General features: G+C 51.0%; 1 protein-coding gene across 2 annotated transcripts in view; it reads left to right on the forward strand.

Annotated features, from left to right (window-relative positions):
- CCDC88C (coiled-coil domain containing 88C) overlaps positions 1 to 18,832 on the forward strand; it is a 128,937-nt gene extending 110,105 nt beyond the window's left edge. The window contains exons 25-30 of one of the 2 annotated variants that reach the window (XM_060004042.1): positions 232 to 470; positions 5,651 to 5,839; positions 9,514 to 9,582; positions 12,043 to 12,111; positions 12,906 to 13,195; positions 16,531 to 18,832. In XM_060004042.1, coding sequence (XP_059860025.1) covers positions 232 to 470; positions 5,651 to 5,839; positions 9,514 to 9,582; positions 12,043 to 12,111; positions 12,906 to 13,195; positions 16,531 to 17,529 — 1,855 coding nt within the window. In that variant the 3' untranslated portion in view covers positions 17,530 to 18,832. Of the gene's footprint in view, positions 1 to 231; positions 471 to 3,084; positions 3,374 to 5,650; positions 5,840 to 9,513; positions 9,583 to 12,042; positions 12,112 to 12,905; positions 13,196 to 16,530 lie in introns of those variants that run through there. The other variant, XM_060004040.1, reaches the window with a different exon arrangement.
- Positions 18,833 to 20,049: the final 1,217 nt, after the last annotated feature.

Below are 20,049 nucleotides of genomic sequence, written 5' to 3' on the forward strand. Positions count from 1 at the left end.
GAGACTAGTGTGAACTCCTGACCCGATACATGCTTCTAACTATCCCCGAGCGCATGCGTGACCGAGAATTCTGCTCTGCCTCCTGAGCCCCAAATACAGTGGTCATGGTGGTGGTTACTGGCCAGCTTCCCAGGCTGGTGATGGGAATCCCAGCCCACATTAGGGCACCCAGTAACCTGCTGGAGGGGGCAGTGAGGGTTGATTGTGTCCTAAAAATCTACTCCTAACTAGGAAAAACCACTGGATTGGAGCCAAAGCTTTAGTCAAACTCATCAAACCAAAGAAAGAGGGTTCCAGAGAACGATTGAAGTCAACTACAGACAGTCCTCCCCGGCAGCTGGAGTCCCCAGACCCAACCTCGCCATCCACTTCTCAGCCGCTCAGATCCCAGCCGGAGAACCCCGAGGCCACCCCCTCGGGCTCAAGCTGTGCAGAAGAGCGTGACATCCACAAAGGGACCCTGGGAAAAGGTAGGCGGGCTGACCTGGCTGCAGGGGGTGGTCTAAGGGACCCTCTCACTGGACCGGGTAGAGGGAGACGGCGTGTGGCTGTGCACACCTGTGTGTGTAAGAGCATGAAGGGGATGTGCTGTGTACACGCACATCTGCCTCCATAGGTGTGTTAATAACCAAGAAAATACAAACCCATGTCGAGCGAGAAGCATCGCTAATCCTGTAGATGGTGGGAGGGACTCAAACCAAAGCTGGTAACCACGCAGGCACCAGAGGCAAGCTCAGTTGCATATGTTTGGGGGTTTCCTTGTACGTGTCAGAGTTGTAGAGTAGACTATTTCTGTAGGGAGATCACCGGCACATTTAACAGGCAGCGTGCACATGTGCGATCTTTTGCAAGCCCACGTGTGACTCCAGTCTTTTTAGCACTTGGATAGGCAGCCAGGTTTTCTTCTCCAGCCTGACCCGGTCTTCAGTCTTACCAGCCAGGGGGCCCGGCTTACCTTTCCATGAGGGCTGCCATTTGGAGTTTGCCAGGGGTTCTGAAATGGGTTCCTAGTTGAATGTGCTTTATTCTGTCAAACTCTAAGAGGCTATCAATTATAAACTGCCCAATTACTTTATATAACACTGGCAATCAAATGATGCAGTGCTTTACCACTTAGAAGTTTTATTGTACTCTTGTTGAAGAGCTCTTCTAAAAGACTTAATTCGACAGATTTTTGTGTACACACATAAAAGGAAAATATGAGTAAAATATATCGGTCACGGCAGTGACAGTTCTGTCACAGTTCCATCTGGCCCCAGTGGTGACTCTAAGACACTGTGGAAGCTGCATCCTGATTTCAGTGATGTTAAGATGGGGCGGTGGGGGTGGGGATGTGCATCTTAGAATCGATTAAGCACAGCAGTTACTTCAAACAAGGTTAAATTTCCAAATTTACTTTTAAATATCATTCCATGGATTATTTATGCCAAAACTGCAGCCTGAATATTGGAATCTTTATGAAAGACACCAGGACTTTCTGAAGATCAGGCCTATGCCTGAGACCCACACACTGTCGGGGGTGGCGGCTGCCATTCTAGCACTAAGGGCCTGTGACAAGCCACCCTCTGAGCGCGACACGTGCACAAGCCTTTCAGGAGGCCACATTCACCACTTCAGGTACTGCTGTGTCACTTTCAAATGCACAAAAGAAAATGCATTCACGCACACATTGTCTGGGGACTAATGCTTGCACTCCCGTTCTTTACAGGAGGTCCGATGAGGTAAAAGGCTCTTGTGCAGATAAATGATAACGAAGCTTAACATTGGTTTTTATCTAGAGGGGATCTGTGGCCCCAGGTTTGCATTGTGACTGTTTAAATGTTTTGACATCTGTCACCTCAATTTGTATTCAAGTTGACTTAATTAACTATAACCAGCCTAACTGAGTCAGGAGAACTTTCAGAGGAAAAGAAATGCTCGTGCCCATCCATGAACGAGCAAGTCAGTGACGATCATCAGTAACAGCTGCCGTGCACCGGGTGCTTTCTTTGGGCTCAGCACCTTGTCGGCTAATTTACTTTATCTGCCTCGGGTTTAGTCCTAACTACCCCGTGAGGTAGGCATGATGAATCATCCCCTTTTCAGAGCTTAGAAAGTGAGGCTTGACAGGTGAAACACCTGCTGACATAGTAAGTGGCAGAACTTGGATTCAAACAGAGGTCTGTCAACCCTGGAGCCTGAGCTCTTCACCAACAAGGGCACTGCCTGCAGTTAAAGCTGAACCAACAGGCTGCCTAACCAGGGGCCCCGGCAGAGCCATGGGCCCCAGCATCACATAAAGTCGGTCCCTTATCCTGTGGTGTGAGCATTGGCCACCAGGTGGTGCCACAGAGGAAGAAATAATGGAGGTTCTGGTACCAAATTTAACTCTAAATCAGAAATTGGATATACTGGTTGTTTCTGTATGACATGTTCAAAAAGTTAGACCAGTTGTCTCCTCTGATAAGACTCTGTGATTTAAAGGTCATGAATTAGAAGATGCATAGGAGATCTAAAAGCATATAATAATTCTTGGTGTTGAGGGCTTTGGGGTATGAAAAAGAGGTACTTTCATTATTTTTAAACTCATCCTGCCAAAAGAGGTTATTTCAGATATACAAGAATTATTAGTGGATACTTCAGGTAGACCATTTCATTACAGCAGGCCAGAAACGTACTGTGTAGCACGTGAGCCAGATTGTCAGGGAGTCAGTCATTAAAATGGATGAGTAAGAGAAGCCGCGGCTCCTAAATTAATAAACATTCTTATTTAATAATTTCACACTTTGAAATTGAAAAATTGTCTAAGCCCTTCGGCTCCTCGAGCGATACGTAATTCTCTTCACGTGCTGAGTAAGTAAAGTGTTGGCACTAAGATGCCACTCAATTAATTAAGTTGAGGCAGAGCATAAGTGACTCACTGAGTCCTGATTCCGGTCTTGTCGTGGCTATTGTTTCCATCTTTCCTGGGCTGGACAGGATACTGATTTCCTAAGTACGTTGAGCTAATTTAGAGTCATTTGTTATTATTCATTTCATTTATTTCTTGTGTTTTTTGTTTTTTTTTTTCCTTCCTCTCGGGTTATCCTGGGGATAACGATTTAGCAACTCAGCGCAGAGAGAGTTCCTTTTTGAGAAGCAAAAGCAAAGACAAAGACAAGTCTCCAGGGGCCCACCCGGCTCTCTCGGCTCTCTCTAAACACCTGCAGTTCTGGTCTTCCTCTGACAACCCCATCCTCTCCTAACGAGCCCCTCCCTTTTTCCGAGATTGGAGATTTCTCATCCTTTTCCTTTACCATGTGTCTTCATCGTGTATCCTTCTTCATTTCTGAAATTCAAACAAACGAAAACAAAACAAAACAAAAAACAGTACCTAAAGGCCAGATGACCTATAGCGGACCCCTCCTCCTGACCCCAGTTCCAAGCCAAACTTAAAGTAGCCAGCGTGGATTCTGAGTTCAAAAGAGAAGATGAGTTGTCACACCCTCTGCACCGTTTCTCCAGTACAGCACAGCTGTAGGGGAGCCTCGGGACATCTATGCACAGGTCCTTTGGCCAGGATGGCCGTGCTGAGTAAGTCCAGGGGCCGTGTGCTGCCCCCCTTCTCTCGCACCTGCAGGCTTTTGTCACGCCCGCGTGTAAGGCAGAGCTGGTCTGTTGTCGCTATGCTTCCTAAAATGTACGGTCTCTGTCAAGTGAGTTTTTTTTAAGACTTACCTTTAAGCATCTAAATTTAAAACCGCTGCCCTTTCGTCCTCTTCCTTTGTCAGAGCCCTGAATTGTTGGCTTTTGCCAATAAGGTCCTTTTTAGAGGTGCTCTATGTTTTGAAGGATTTTATTGTGCTCCATTCAAGCGTTTTGAATAATTGCATCGATGTTGCCCAGCCAGAGTTCAGTCCAGAATGAAGTTTTATGACTGTACTGTCGTTCTCTGACACCTTGGATGCTGAAGTTAAAACAGCAGTGGACAGAAAGAACATCACGCCAATCACACCCAGAGCGGGGGAAAGGCTGGTCGATAGAGGCCTTTAGCTACTGCCGTTTTTTCTGTCTGCCGTCATCGTTGTACCATCTTCATGATTTTGGCCACATCTTTACATCACCTATGTGGTTACTTACATATTTTCCCTTGAATTGACTCACCGTTTCCACTTAAATTTATCCTAAAAGGAAAGATTATTACCTGTATTGTAAATGGAAAACCAGTACCATAAAAATAAGGTAACTATAGGGCTTCCCTGGTGGCAGAGTGGTTGAGAGTCAGCCTGCCGATGCAGGGGACACGGGTTCATGTCCCGGTCCGGGAGGATCCCGCGTGCCGCGGAGCGGCTGGGCCCGTGGGCCGTGGCCGCTGAGCCTGCACGTCCGGAGCCTGTGCTCCGCGGCGGGAGAGGCCCAGCGGTGAGAGGCCCGCGTACTGCAAAAAATAATAATAATAATAATAACAAGGTAACTATAAAAAATAAATACATACGTATTAAAATGCTGAAGTCGGCTGATGTTGCAATGACTTTGTCTCACGCACCCTGCCTTGGGAACCCTGGGCTGCTGAGGTCCTGGCCTTCCAGGCCTGTCCTCCAAGCATGCTGCTGGAATGGTGCTGTTTCTCTGCTGTTCATGCTAACTGTGTGGTCATCTCCGCCTCCCCCTCTGCTCCTCATTTTAACCTCACCTGTTGGATGTCTGTCCCGTCCATCCCGCCAGACTTGAGTCTTGCTTCTCATCAAGGTTATCTTTCAAAATCCAAATTTTACGTTGATTTCAAGTCATAAGACTTAGGCACTTAAAACTTCACAGTGAGTCCAGACTTGGAGTGGCCAAGGGGCAGACAGAGTCAGGTCCGTGGAAGAGGCTGGAGGGGAGCCGAGATCCTGACACAGTGGTTGTGGCTCTATGTCTGCAGCCTTGGGGGTGCCTAGAGTGAGACATTATGCAAAACAGCCCCGTCTTAATGCCAGTAGGAACTCCAACTGCATTAAGTTTTGTCTTATTTTTGGAGAGCCCATCCCCTTTCTTATTACTAGATAGTTGGAGGGGTTTTTTTTTTAATGTTTTTATATAGGATTTTATTTAACTTTGACAAGAGTATGTCTTCATGGTAGAAAATTTAGAGACTGCAGAAAAGCATAAGATACAAGGTAAAAATCCTTCTTGTAGTCAGTCTCACCATACAGAGATTAAAGTCTTCTTACCCTATTGTTAAGGTGACAGTGAATTTTTTTCGCAGATTATAAGTGAAGCCAGTTGGCAGTTGCGTGTCCTGGGCCTTCAGGGCCTCAGCCTCAGATCCGAGTGATCCTGAGCAGACGTCGGCAGGACCCTTTTAAAGCAGGGATTTGAGTTACATACAGTGCTATGCAGCAGGTGTGCTCTATAGTTAGTATGTTGGACTTTCACCAATATTTTGTTTGTCCTCTTGAGTTTTTCCTTTTTTTCCTCCCAGCCAAAATTTCAGGGCTCACGGTTTGGCCCGTCATTGGAGGTGGGCCCTCCGACACAGGCCTGTAGCCAGGGCCCTCCTGTTTAAGCCACAGCCCGGGAGGTGGGCGGCTCAGCTTTTGTACCTGTGGTCCGTGTGCCCTGCCACCCCTGCTTCTAGGCCTCCGTGTGGCAGCCCGGCCTGAGCACAGGATTCTGCAGCCCCGTTTCTCAGTATCCTTCTCTGCCCCAGGTCCTGGGGACCTAAAGCCAAAGCGAGGGTCCCCGCACAGAGACAGCCTTGACCGCAAGGATGCCTCTGCTGACCCAGCCATGAAGCCCTGGCCCGTGGAGCCGGGCCCCCGGCCCTGTTCGTCCTCAGCCATCACTACAACCCCTTCCAGCTCCACCCCCATCTCACGGCACCCAGGCCGCGCCAAAGGTGAGTCGTGGGCCCCTCACCTTGTCCAGAAACGAGAGGGCCGAGCATCTGGGGCTCAGGTTCCTTCTTAAAGACCCCAGGCTCTCAGGGCCAGGAGGGGTCTCAGGCTGAGAGGTGGAGAGCAGAGTGCTTAAGCTGTGGGCTGGCTCTGGCGTCACACAGACACGGGTTCAGGCCTCAGCCCTGCCTGCCAGCTGGGTGGGTGACTCTGGACAGACAGCTTCACCCTCTAGAGGCCTGATCCCAAGCCACTGGTGGGGAAGCCCCGGGACCCTCTCTCACCACCACCGTGCAGGCCTTGGTGGTACCAAGCAGCTCCAGAAGGGAGGCCCAAGTTTGGGCGAAAAGCAGGCAGCCTCCCTCAGCCCAACTTGGTAGAAGTCTGGAGGTTTATTCTCTACGGAGGATACACAAGAGGGTCTCTGAACTGGAGGTCGGTTAGTAAAGGGGAAGGCACGTTTCCCAAATGAAAAACAAGGAGGTTGCAGGGAAGGCTTTACAAACTGAAGGTCTCCCAGGTTGCCAGTAGCCATGTGTGTTCACATCTTTAGATGTGAGATTAAAACATTCTCCCAGTCATGTGATCAGCTTAAGGAATTCCCAGTTGAATGTCCCCATCAGATCTGGCCAGGTGAGGCCCACGGATACCTGAGGAGAGCCTCCAGTACCAGAGACCAAAACCAGTGTGAGAGGCAACAGAGTAAACAGAAGCACAGACATGAAAGCTTTACGATGTCTGTCATTAATATAGTCAGAGATGAGCCAAGCCATTGCACCCATGAAACAAGAATGGGATGCCGCCAAAAGAGCAGTCGGGTGGATGGAGCAGGCACTGGGAAATTTAAAGTATGCCGACAGAGAGGAAGCAGGAAGCTTCAAAGCAAAAAAGACATTCCGCTGATCATTTAGCGATCTGAAACCATCCAAAGAAACAGCTGAAGGAACTGAAAGTGATTGCCTCTGGGGTGTTAGAAATTGGAGAACAAGCAGTGGTGGTGATTCTTCATGATAATACCACCCACTTGGCTCTTGAAACCAGAGACTTTCACAACCTTGGTTTGACAAGCAAAGCAAAGACAGGGTCCCTGCCCTCATCCCAGTTGCTTACAAGTAGGAAGCCCCGCTGGGGAGAAGGTGAGTTGGGTGGGCACAGGGCAGCCGGACAGTCTCCCCACTGCTGGCCAGACACTGCAGGCGCAGTCACTTACTGTTGGATGTCAGTGGAGCCGTGCCATGTGCTGTCTGGAACAGGCATGCTCTGAGCCCAGCGTGGCAAGGGTATCTGTTGTCCACAGTCATCAGTCTCCCCTGGTTTCCTGGGCCCTGGGGTACAGAGGCCCTGCCTGGTCTTGGGAAAGAGCTGGGAACACCATCTCCCCTCAGTGTACCAGTGGTCTGTGTGGCTCAAGGTCCAGCCCTCCAGGCTAACCCTGGGCTGTCTCAGTCTGGACCCCCATCCCTGAACCAGAGCCCAAGCCTGGAAACATCACTGGCCGGTCACACGTCCGCTGAGCGTGCATGAGGGTCCATCAACCCTGCAACCCCAGCACTGCCCGTGGCGATTCCCTGGCAGCCCAGTTCTCACACTCTGGGTAGTCATCGCCAGTGGGCATGTAACCGTCTTCGAAATGGAACACCCTGCCCCCACTCCCTGCCCTTAGAATCAGCATTTCTTCAAGTAAATCTAGTTCCTTTTAGAGCAGAATTTAATAATCAAGATCTGGACACTACAGTGTTGTCATTACTTTTAGACCCTTTCAGTAAAGAAAGGACACATAGATACTATGAGTTCATATCAATATTTCAAATTCCAATTTAATATTACAGAGATTTTTTAATTTCATATGCGTGTGTCCTTTTCTTACACAGAAGTCATGTCTCTTGAAAAATCTACTTACTTTTCCTGAAAATATGCCGTAATGGTAAAAAAAAAATTATATTATTAACAATAAAATTACTAAGTGATGTTTGTTTTCTGGTAGTTCTTTTAGTTCTGTGATTATATCTCACTAAGGATGCACAGAGTTTTATATTCAAAATTCACTGGAATTTTTTTCTCTAGGTGATTATGTTAGCAGTTTGATATACAGTAAGGTTCATTTGTTTCTGTTTTCAGTGTTAGAGTTTTTTCTTTTTAAATTAATCCTGTTTTTTAATACATAAAATATTTATGTAATTTAAAGCTAAATTAGGTAGGAAGGCATGCTTAGATTTGAGTCTCACATCTCTCCCTTTCCCCTCCATTCCATTCCAGAATCAGCCTGTGGATAACCATTTTTTTTTTGGTTCCTTGTTTATACTTCCAGTGTTTCTTTTTGCAAAAATAAACAAAATAATGCACCTTGATTTTTTTTTCGTTTAGCCATATATCATGGAGATCTTCCTCATTCTTTTTAAGAGGCGCATAATAATTAAAATGGTGGTATGACAGTTCATTCAACCAACCAGTCCCCAGAGTTTATTCCTAGAGGTAGAATTGCTGGGTCAAAGGACAAATACAGATATGTTTTTCCTAAATAAGATTCCATATTTTTTAAAAGTTTTCCAGAAAATTCTGATATTAGCCAGGTTTAACTACCAATAGCCTACATATCACTAACCATGTTATACTGTAGTAATCAAGGCAGCAGGTTTTCATTAAGCCACTACTTTGAGTTGGGCATTAGGGCAGAATTCAAAATGTAGGATTCTCCTGCCTTCAGTGAGTTAAAAAAAGGAGTCGTCCCGCCCTCATCTCCAGGAGACAAAACCTGCAAAGGAAGCAATTAGATCATACCTAACTTTTTTAAAAAAATTTTTTATTGGAGTAGAGTTGATTTACGATGTGTATTCCTTTCTGCTCTACAGCAAAGTGAATCAGTTATACATAGACATATATCCACTCTTTTTTAGATTTTTTTTCCCATGTAGGTCATTACAAAGTATTGAGAAGAGTTCCCTGTGCTCTACAGCAGGTCCTTATTAGTTAACCTATTTTATGTATAGCAGTGTATACATCATACCTAACTTTGGGTGTATCTCACTGCCAGAACTTTTATAATAGGAATTGGGGACAGGGTGGAAACCCTCTTGCCATTTGGTGGGACCCAGGGTCTACTGTCAGAGAGAAGTTAGCAGGCTTGAGGCAGAGGGCATCTGAATCCCTCTCAGGGAAAGGGCAGTTGATGGGTGGCCTGTGCTTCCAGGTCTATCTCGGGTGAGGAGCTGCGGCGGCAGGGCTGTTTCCAAGGAGTCAGCCTCTCCCCTCAGGTGCTGGATTCTTTCCTCTGCCTTCCTCCCGCCTCCTGAAGACAACTGTGGTCTCCAGACCAGAATTGCTGGCACGGCTTGGCCTTGGAGGTTGGGAGGCGCTCCCCAGGGCCCTGAATACTCGCCTCCTTTTGCTGTGTAATCCTTTGGCCAGATCACTGCTTTAGTCTTCAAGTCCCTGTCACTGCACAGGCGGAAATGGGATTTGAAGTTAAATCTAACAGGAGTCGGGAGTGAGGGCCGTGCCAGCAGGAGGAGTAGGGGGAGGGATGGAAGAGGCACGTCCACGCGTCCCTCCCTCGCCTCCAAGGGCTTGGCGCTGCCGTGGCTCAGGTGCCAGTCAGAGGTGGCCGTCCGGCACAGGACCCCGTGTTTTCCTGTGGATGTTCCGGGACCCCTGTATCATCACCTTATTTTCACCACAGGCTATAATTCTGATGACAGCCTCTGCGAACCGTCCCTGGAGCTCGAGTTCGCTCCCCACAGGCAGTACGGTGAGTGGTCAGTGCGATGCCCCCTTCCTCTTGGGTTCTCAGTCTTGTTCTTATCAACAGTGCTTTTCGGGCTTCCCTGGTGGCGCAGTGGTTGAGAGTCCGCCCGCTGATGCAGGGGACACGGGTTCGTGCCCCGGTCCGGAAAGATCCCACATGCCGCGGAGCGGCTGGGCCCGTGAGCCATGGCCGCTGAGCCTGCGCGTCCGGAGCCTGTGCTCCGCAACGGGAGAGGCCACAGCAGTGAGAGGCCCACGTACCGCAAAAACAAACAGTGCTTTTCCTTTAAGCTAAGTCCTGTATGGAAGTCCAACACACAAAACAGGTGAAAGTGAAGTTGTTGTATGAAGTGGGAATGGGGGGGTCCACAGTTCCTCCAGGCTCCTTCCTTGCCCTCCCCAGGGCCTGAGCATGTGACTTCTGCTTACATACCTCCAGTGACGGGGAAGTCACTACGTATCAAGCATCCCACTTCTGGAGAGTTTAATTCCTTTTGCTTTAAAGCACCCCTGTTTGCCAGGAAGTTCTGGTGACCCACACAGGGAGTGTTGATTTCAGGAAGATCTCTCACTGTCCTCACTTGGATTTTAGTTGCCCAGAGTGGCTCCAAGTTATATTTAGTCTTAGAAATTGTTAGAAGCACTTGCCGTTTGATTCAGGCATATTGTAAATTTAGGCAGAAGGGAAACCGAGAATTATACCAACCTTCTCAAAAATTATAAACAGCTTTGGGTTTTTCTTAAAGTTTTGCAAAAAAAAAAAGTCATAGGGTTGGAAGGTAATTCTTAAAAAAAAAAAGTTTACATTGAATTCAGTTTATTTCTGATCGACAATAAGGGTTATCTCTACCCTATCCATTGTCTTAAAAGTATTATGATACAAATACAGATATTTCCAATTGACATGAGTAAAGACAGGCTCTGCGATGAAACAGTTTGACACAGGGCGCCCTTATGTCTTTACAGTGAGTGGTGGATAACACAACAGCAGGGATCTCCTGCAACATTTGGTAAACCTGAGTAGCCCAATCTATGCTTGTCAGCTGACCAAAAGGGTTTTCTTCCTAAGTATTCTGATTCCTTGAGCTCTTATCGGGAAAAAGAAGGGAAAGGGGTTTTTGATGCAATGCTTAGATAAACAAAAGTGCTTTGGGGTCCCATTGATTTGTATCACAATTTTAGTGAAACTTATTTCCTTTTTAACGAGGGATGTGCTTTTTTTCATTTCAAATATTCCCTTCTCAAAGAGAGGACTTATTCTGCTTTTATATCAGGCACGAAAACCATGTATTTTTTGGCTCGTCCCCAAACCCCGTTTGCTAGTGAGTGTTTTCCAGATGCCTTCTATTTGCAGAGAACACATCAGCACGTGGGAACTGGGTGCCCTAAAGACCCAGAAAAACAAAAGCAAACTTGCAGGCAGGAGGGGAGGTAGCTTGTAAGTAGTACGTCTCCAGTTCTCAGTGCGGTCAGCACCAGCTGTGTGCTGGGAGGATGCAGAGATGACAGAAACACAGTCCCCGTCCCCCAGGGGTTCATGGTCCAGCAGGACAAACACTGACACAGGGCAGGCTGATGAGGGCCGTGATGCTGAGTGCTGCTGGCAGAGGGGACCGGGAGAGGTACCCTGCAGGCCTTGAAGACCCGGCCTGCCCTGTGCCGTGTGGGCGGGGTCCCTCCCTGGACCTGGTTATTCACCCTGGGATCCAAGAGTCGCCACCGCAGACCCGCTCAGGCACAGACAGCAGCCGGGAGGGCTGCTTCCCTCCAGCATTTGTCACCGTAAAGGTCAGGTTTTCCCTTTGGGGCAGATGTGAATTTGACATGGATGAGCCGAAGGACAGCAAACAGCTGGGAAAAGCAAATGCCCCCTCTCCTGCTGAGGGTCCCATTCCCGGGATCAGGGAGCTGAAGCCACCTGCACACGGTACACACTCCCTTTCACACACATAACACACGTGTGCACACACTGCCGTTTCCTGGCTCCCGCCCTCACCGAGCTACACTGTCATGGTCTAGGCAGGAGATTTTCACACGTGTTCCAGAAAGCTCTGTGCAGTAATGGGGGTGGGCATCCCCACCCCAACTCTTGGCTCACCCAGAGCAGCCGGGTTTTTTTGTCTGCTTTTTCAGTTCTGCATGAGGTTTTCCTCGTTAACAAAATTGTTTTAAGCCACAGCCCTAGACCTAATAAAAAAAAATATATATATATATATATATATATATATATATATATATATATATATATACCATAGGCTGTCATTTCTGGACAGTCTACTGGGCGCCACGCCTGGCGCTCAGGGAAGTTAGCTGTCCTCGGGGGAGAGCACAGAGGATCCCGACGCTCGTCCTTCCTGGGGGCGCTCAGCTTCACTTCGGCACAGAGTTGCTTTGTTCCATAGTTTTTCTCGGATTAGATGGTTTACCATCGGCCTTTAGGTTATATGTTGGCGTTTCCTTTCAGCGTCCCGGCCGGGGAGCTTGGAGAGCAGTAGAAATGCGTCCAGCGACAGCTCACCTCTTAACCTGAAAGGTGAGCCGGCCTTTCCTTCTGGCACTTTGCAGTGTATGTGGATCTCTGACTCTGGGCTTATAGTATACTTGTAATTTTAAAAAGACAGTTCCCGAGATCCTCCACGAGTTCTGCGTTTGCATTCCTAGGCCCCGTCACGCGGTTGCAAGTGAAGGCCCGGGGTTTGGATGGATTGGGGTTCAAATCCCTTCACCCCTTCTGACAGGCTCTGGGCACCTGGGAGAGCCACCCATCCTCTGAATCCGAGTTACTTCATCTGTAGAATGGAGAGAGTGACGCTAGTTGCATTCCACTGTGGTCAGAGGACATAGTGGATGGCTTTGATTCTTTTTAAGTTTTATTTTACGGTGCAGAATACGGTCCGTCTTAATGAATGTTTCCTGCACATCTGAAAAGAATGTGTTTGCTGTCCCAAGACCATAAACCCTTACGCAAATCTTTTCACTTCTCAGAGTCCACATGACCAGCCTCTAAAGAACACCTGACACGAAGCAGGTGCTAAGTAAACCTTTAACTATGTGAACAGACAGGAGCTAATGAGTGCGGTGCCTTATAGCTCCTAACAATGGAAACTTTAGCAGAAGCTTTTCCACTTTTATCTCAAGTTACTTTGTTCTGAATTCTAAGCATTCCAGAGTGTTCTTAACATCCAAAATCCCAGCCTGGGAGAAGTGCGCCCTGGGTTCTCAGGCAGCATCCTCTCTGTCTTAAGTGAGCTGGGGGCAGCAGAGAGCCCCCTGGAGACAGAGAGGGGGACTCACGTGTGTTCTCTGTGTCGCCCGCCCCGACCCCAGGTTCCTCCGACCAGCTCCACGGCAGGTCCGAGAGCTTCAGCAGCGAAGACCTGATCCCCAGTAGGGACACAGCCACTCTGCCGCGGGATGCCAGCACCCCGGGGCGCACTGCCCTCAGCCGCCATGAGTACCCCCCACCCCGGAACGGGCCTCTCCCCCAAGAGGGTGCCCGGAAGAGGGGCGCAGCCCAGCCCCATGGCGGAGTGCGGCCCTGCTCAGCCTCCCCGAGCAGTGAGATGGTCACCCTGGAGGAGTTCCTGGAGGAGAGCAACCGGGGCTCCCCTTCCTCCGTGAGTGGCCCAGGGCTCAAAGGGACACAGCGAATCCCTCTTCCTTTGCTATCTCCCAAACTGGGACAGTAGGCAGAAACCGTGGCAGCAAAGTCACAGAAAGGGATGGGGCGGGGGTGCGTGGCCTAGGTGCAGGGCTGCTTGGGTGGGGAGCAAACCCGCGAGCCAGCAGATCCCTGGGTGCCAGCAGCCAGCCCCAGACCTCAGAGGCTGTTTCTCCGTCTGTGAAGTGAGTGGGCAGAACGTGGTGCCGGCATGGAGGGCAGGGGTGCTGTGCGCCCCCCGCTGGGAGCTTCTCAAGAAAAGAGTGACCGGCCCCCCACTCACGGAGTTAGCATCTCACTAGGTTTTGTGGCAGAGCTCGGAATGCCCACTTCCCCTGAGCCTTCACCAGCAGAGATCAACCAGTTTTTTCTATAAAGGGCCAGATAGTAAATATTTTAGGCTTCCCAGTCCAGACGGTCTCTGCTGCAACTACTCGACTCTGCCGCTCTGGCGGGAAAGCAGCCGCAGACCATCTGTCAATGAGTGGGCGTGGCCGCGTTCCAGTAAAACTTTACTTATGGACATTGACATTTGAAATTCATATCATTTTCACATGTCCCAAAAGACCGTTCTATAAAAAAAAATTTTTTTCAATCATTTAAAAATGTAAAAACGATTCTTAGCTCGCAGGCCGTACATAAATGGACAGCAAGCTGGACCTGGCCCGGGGCTCCGGTTTGCTGACCTCTGCTCTGCAGCTCTAACCCCCAAACATCACCTGTATTAGGATTCCCTCCGCTGTCACCTTTCCAGCGTCTCCATTTAGCTTTTCTGAAGCTGCATGTCTGTCTTTTACATACTCTGTCTAAATTCAGTCCCATGAGCTATTGGGTTATTCAACAGATGACACATATACTGTCTTGCACTTGAGACCTTTTAAGGTTTAATGCTTCAGTGATTCTCTCTCATTTACCTTAAACAAATACAGTCGAACTTTCTCTAGCCCTATAGTAAACTCTGTGGCCCACATTAATGGGTCACAGTGACACAGAACACAAAATATTTGTTTGGGAGGTATTTATTGAGCAGCTCCCGTGTGTGAGGAAGTATGCATGGTGCCTGCGCTAAAAAAACAAAGCAAACCAGTTACTGGGCAAATTTCTATCGCATACTTGCTAGGTGCTCGGTCTTGTGGTTGTCTGTGTATCAGGCACTTACTGTGTGTTAGAAGCTGGAGAACCCAAAGTGGGAAAGACAGAAAACCTGCCCTCCAGAAGTTTACGGTCTGATGCAGTGGGTCTTAAACTCCAGTGTGCATCGGACTTGCTTGGCAGAACACAAGCTGGACCCCAGAGTTCCTGAGATTTTGCATCTCTGTGAAGTTCCCAGACGACGCTCCACTGTCAGCGTGGGTCCAGGCATCACGCACTGAGAATCACTGATCTAGTGGAATAAACAAGAACGTCCAGAAATCAGGGGTGCCTGCAACTGGATGGTTCCTCTTCTTAGTCCTTTTCTGATTATGTGCCGGTCCCCGTGAGTTTCCTTTCTCTGGGCAGAGCTCAGGGGGTGGGTCCTAAGCAAGGCTCAGGGCCCCTCCGCACTCAGCTCAGACCTGCCCAGATACTCACCGCTGCTTATCTGTCCCTGCTGGAAGCTGATGCTCACCCTCTGAGAGCCACCCGTCCTCTCCCCCTCTGCCCAGGTGCTCACCCCCATGGCCCCACCTGGCACCCCTACCCTCCTCTGAGCAGGCCTGGAGAAGCCACCCATGCCCCCCTTTCCCAAGCACTGATGATGCTGGGGGGAGGGGGTGTCACAAGATGGGCTCCCTGGGTGGCCCTGAAGGTGGGGGTTAAAGAAGTTAGAAGTGTGCAGAAAGGGACCAGGAGGTGCTGAAAACAGCTGCAGAGTCTGACAGCCACGGGTTCTAATCACCAATCTGCCACTCTCTAGATGTCTATCTATGACCTCAGTTTTCTTATATATTAAATATTATTTTAATACAACCTTAAGCAACCCTTACAAGGGTTGCTTTCAAAATTAAACTAAGTTTTTTGCGATTATACCCCTGGTTCCTAGCACAGCACCTGGCCTGCGGGAAGCACTTGATAAATGGTTCTGGTCCATATTGATGACCCAGGGTCTTACTGCAAACACATGCCAAGAGTGAGGCTTCAAACTATCCTGAAACCACAAGACTGCACCTCTGTCAAGTTGAGCATCCAGATGTTGTCAGGGGCCAGGAGTTGTCGGCAAGTGGCTCCTGAGCTGCTGACCTGTCCTGCGGACTGATGCCCCCTGACAGGTCACAGCGGGCTGGGGTCTCGTTGCAGCAGCTCTCGGCCCCCGATCTCATCGCTGATGCGGACTCAATTCCCCGCGTTTTGCAGCGCCGGCCTCAGGAGAACCCTCCGCTTGCCTCCTCTAGGCTGTGAGGTGTTGGCAGAAGGCTGAAGTGAGCCTGAACACGGCCATCGAGCTTGGCCCCTGGCGGCTTTTCCTGTCCCCACGATGGTGGCAAACGACACCAGTTCCCTGGCCAGGGGAAGCCCAGCCAGGTGGCAGCTGCTTGAGGGGGACAGTCTAGAGGGCTGGGCCACCTCCCTCTTCTCCTGGACGGTCGACCTTTCTGGTTACCACCGCCCTCCCCCTGCCCCTTGTGCCTCCTTTCCCCCTTACTTCTCACATTAGGAGAAACATCTGGGAGGCAGTGAGGGTCCTGAGTGTGGTTGATTCTGGCTTTTTGGGAGCTGGTCTTGTTTCTCTTCCTCTCTGCGGCCCACAGTAAAGCCCTTGCAGTGCGTCTGAGCCTGGTGGGCTGACAGAGAAGGTCCGGTCCTGCCGGTCAGCTTTCTGCCCCTTGCTCTGCTTGGTGAAGAAATGGGAACCAAGTTGAAACAGTTGGCCTGACCCTTCCATAAAGTGGATGAGCCTTGTGGGAAGTCATTTCCTCTCTGGACCTGCTTTCTTACTTGTAAAGTTAAGGGGCTACTTGGGAATTCCCAGGCGGTCCAGTGGTTAGGAGTCTGCGCTTCCACTGCAGGGGGCACAGGTTCGATCCCTGGTCGGAGAACCAAGATCCCACGTGCCACAAAGCGCAGCCAAAAAAAAGAAAGAAAAGAGTTAGGGGGCTACTGAGTGGCATCTGGGTCCTCTCCCTGACGAGCCATGTATTGTCCCAACCCCTGACCAGAGCAGTGTGTATGGTGGGGAAGTTAGGCCTTCAACAGGCCGAGCGGGAAACTTCAGTCCTGGCCATGTGGGTGGCACAGGGGACATCCTGGGTGGGAGGAGGGGTCTCCAAGGCCTCTCTGGCCCTCACTCAGTTCTTGCTCTCTTCCCTGTAGGATGCTCCCAGTTGCAGGGATGACCTGCTAAGTGACTATTTTAGAAAGGCCAGTGATCTCCCGGCCATCGGAGGCCAGCCAGGCCCACCTACCAGGAAAGAAGGGGCCAAGATGCCCACCAGCTTCGTGGCCCCCACCATCAAGATGCCCGTCACCACCTCCGAGGGGAAGCCGCTGAAGCCCGGGCAGTACGTGAAGCCGAACTTCAGACCCGCTGAGGCCGAGGCCCTGCCCAGCGCCCCCCAGAGGCAGGCCCAGCTGCCCCAGAGCCTGTCCCTGGGCAGACTCCGGCAGGCCGCGATGCCCCCCGCTTCCCACACGCCCACTGGCCGGAGTGCATCCCTGAGCCGGGCCTTCAGCCTGGCCTCCGCCGACCTCCTCCGGGCCAGCGGGCCAGAGGCCTGCAAACAGGAGCCAGGGGCTCCCGAGGCCTCGGCGGGCAGAGACACAGGCAGCCACAGCCTGCAGGGCTCCACACCTCCCAGCTCCCACAGCTTGACCCGGGAGCGGACCCCGCTTGTGGGAAAGGCTGGCGGCCCCTGTCAGGGCCCCGGCCCCCGAAGCCGGCCACTGGACGCGAGGCGCTTCTCTCTGGCTCCGCCGAAGGAGGAGAGGCCAGCTCCCCTGCAGCAGTCCGCCACGTCCCCAGCCATCGCCGCTGGAGGTGGCAGTGGCAGCAACTCCCAGCTACAGCACTGCTCACCTGCTGCAGCCCCGGCTGCCAGGACTAAGCCCCAAGCTTCCCCGCACTCGGGAGAGGTGGCCACCATCGCCCCCGTCCGGGCGGGGTTCAGCCCCTCCGAGGGGGACGGGGTCCCGGGGCAGGGCTACAGCGAGGGCCTCCCTGCCAAGGGCCCAGGCAGGTCTCCCGACCTGGCTCCCCATGGCAGCCGGGCCTCCGAGGACTTCAGTCGTGGGAGCAGCTCGAAGAGCACGCCGGCATCCCCCGAGCCGGCTGGGGACCAGCAGACCGTGTGGTACGAGTACGGCTGCGTGTGACTTGGCTCCTGGACCGGCAGCTCCTAAACCTTAAAGCTACTGACGCACCTGCTCATCATGATGGCCTTTCTCCGTCTGCCTGTGGTGCCAGGAAAGGGCTTTACAATGAGGAAAGGGTTCCCGTGCGTTTCTTCTGTTTCTTTTGTTACTAAAACACCGTGCCAAGCCCTGAGAGGGTTGCACCCTCCCCCCGGTGTGTAACGTGTCTTCTGTACCTGTAGCCTCCAGCAACTGGTATCTTTTGAACAAATCCACTTTGGCATGGGGACACTCAGAACACAGTGACAAACTGACCCCAAAGCAGACACTATTTGAGCGCGCCCCTGTAGAACACTCGTTTGCAACTTGCTGACCTCCACTGAAGTGCGTGTGTATGTGGGCGTGTGCGCACGCACATACACTCACAGGACTGAGCCCTGGTGGCTCTGGAAACTCTACTCCCCTCCCAAAAGCCATTTGATCCTAGGGGAAGCCCCCACTGGCCAAACTACAAAGATCTGGAGGCCCTTGGGTGGCCCTTGGGTGGACCCCAGAGGCAGGCTCGCTGTTGAAAACCAGACGCACTGCGGTGCCATTGCTGGGGTCCCAAGCGCTTCCCTTCACCCTAGAGCCAAAGCGGCCTTCCAGGCAGGCGGCGGTAGCCTCGGGTGTTTACCTCCCTGCTGCAGCCAGCTCCTGGGCCCTGCAGGGTGGGCTCCGAGGCCACAGGGCCACCTGCCTTCCCTGACGTGCTTTTCTACAAACACTGGATCTGCTGGGCCTGGGGGGCCGGGCAGAGAGAAGCCCACCCAGCAAGTGTGCACAGCATACAGAGGGGAGGCGTGTACAGGAGTGAGGTGCGCCTCGGTTTATAACGTGGCTGCAGTGTCCCCACTTCCCTGTCTCAGGTGAGATGTTGATTTATTATTGCTGAGTAACTTCTCGTGGTAGAAACCAAATTTCTTTTAATATATTACATATGTATGTACACACTCATGTGAAATATATGTACTTTGAGGGGATCTATTTATGTTCCATGGGGAGTCATTCTTTCCTATCAGGAATCTCACCTGCTGCTTTGTGTATTTGGTCAGATTCCTGGCACGTTTTGTTTCCTGTTTAGTAAAGGTGCTCTTCCAGGGATGCACTAAACCTGATTTTTTTTTTTTTGTAAGATTTTTTTTTTTCCCTTTGATTCAATATAAGAAAGAAATGGGAAGCTAAGATCAAATTTACGAGTGCTTCGGGTTGTGTGTTAAATAGCCATTCATTCTGGAACACAAGGACAATTGTAATAAAAGGACATGGAACAGTACTGAGTCCTAGTTTCCTCACTGCACATTACAGCAGCATTGACTGGGCTCTGGGGGCTCAGGGTCCCCGCCTCAGCACCCGTCACTGGAATCCACAGCTCCCTTGGCTGCTAGGTCGTCAGAGAATGTGGAGGGCAAGGTGTTTCTCTTTACAGCAGCTTTTTTCCAGACTTGGATTTATTTTAACTTAGTGTAAATTGAATCCTGTTTTGCTGTGGGATTTGTGTCATGGCAGGAGCTCAGCTTAAAGTAGTCCGTTGGATTTTCCCAAGGCTACTCTACTAGGACGTGCCAGACCTGGAATTTAAGCCTCGGGGGCCTCAGATCGGAGGCTGATGGAGGGAGGGAAGGAGGAGGGAAGGCAGGCATATAAATACCCACACATGTCGAAATCTTTCTTCTAGTAGATTTCTGTCCAGCTGCTGCCTCAGCGTCTCCTTTGCTTTCTCACCAGACTTTTTCGAGAGGGTCTCCTCTTGTCTCCTCACCCGTTCTTTCCCGAGCCTCTGCCATCTGGGTGTCTCACCACTCAGCAGAGATCCTGCAGCATATGAACGGCGGCCACCTTGCAGGCTTCATTCCCTGTGGCCTTTGCAGCATTTGACCCCTGGCCAGTCTCCCCTGGGAACTCCCAGTCTCTGCCTTGTGATTCTCCCCCTTGTGGGATGGCTCTAAAGCCCTCAGACTTGCCGGCCCCTCGTTCATTCACTCATTCCTCCCACAGACAGTCATTGGAAGCGTCCTGTTGGCCAAGTCCTAGGTTGCGCCTTCGAGACCTCTCCCTCCTTGCACCCCCCCGGGGCTGGTCCCACCCTGCTCCCGGAATACCGACTGCCCCTCAGAGCCCCTGCCTGGACGACAGGCTTCCTCAACTCCTCTCCCTGGCTTCTCCAGCGACACCAGCCGTCGCACAATCACAGATGCCTGTGATGCGGGCCTCATCCCTCCTCTCTTCACATCCCATGTTTTATAGGTCACATCCTGGACCTGAGAAGGTGTCTGGAATCTGGCCCCCCTTGTCTTAGCCAGCCGTTCTCATCCTAGGTCACACACATACCCTTGACCCTGGGTTTTGGTAGTAGCCTGCCAACCAGTTTGCCTGCCTCAGACAGCTCAGCCCTCATGGTACCTCAGGAGGTTCACCCAGGTGACCTCCACACCTGCCACACCCATCCCTTTGTGGCTTGGTCCTTTGGCTCACCTCAAGGCACACCCAGACCTCTTATCA

The sequence above is a fragment of the Delphinus delphis genome, chromosome 2 (genome assembly GCF_949987515.2).
Source record: "Delphinus delphis chromosome 2, mDelDel1.2, whole genome shotgun sequence".
Classification (NCBI taxonomy): Eukaryota; Metazoa; Chordata; class Mammalia; order Artiodactyla; family Delphinidae; genus Delphinus; species Delphinus delphis.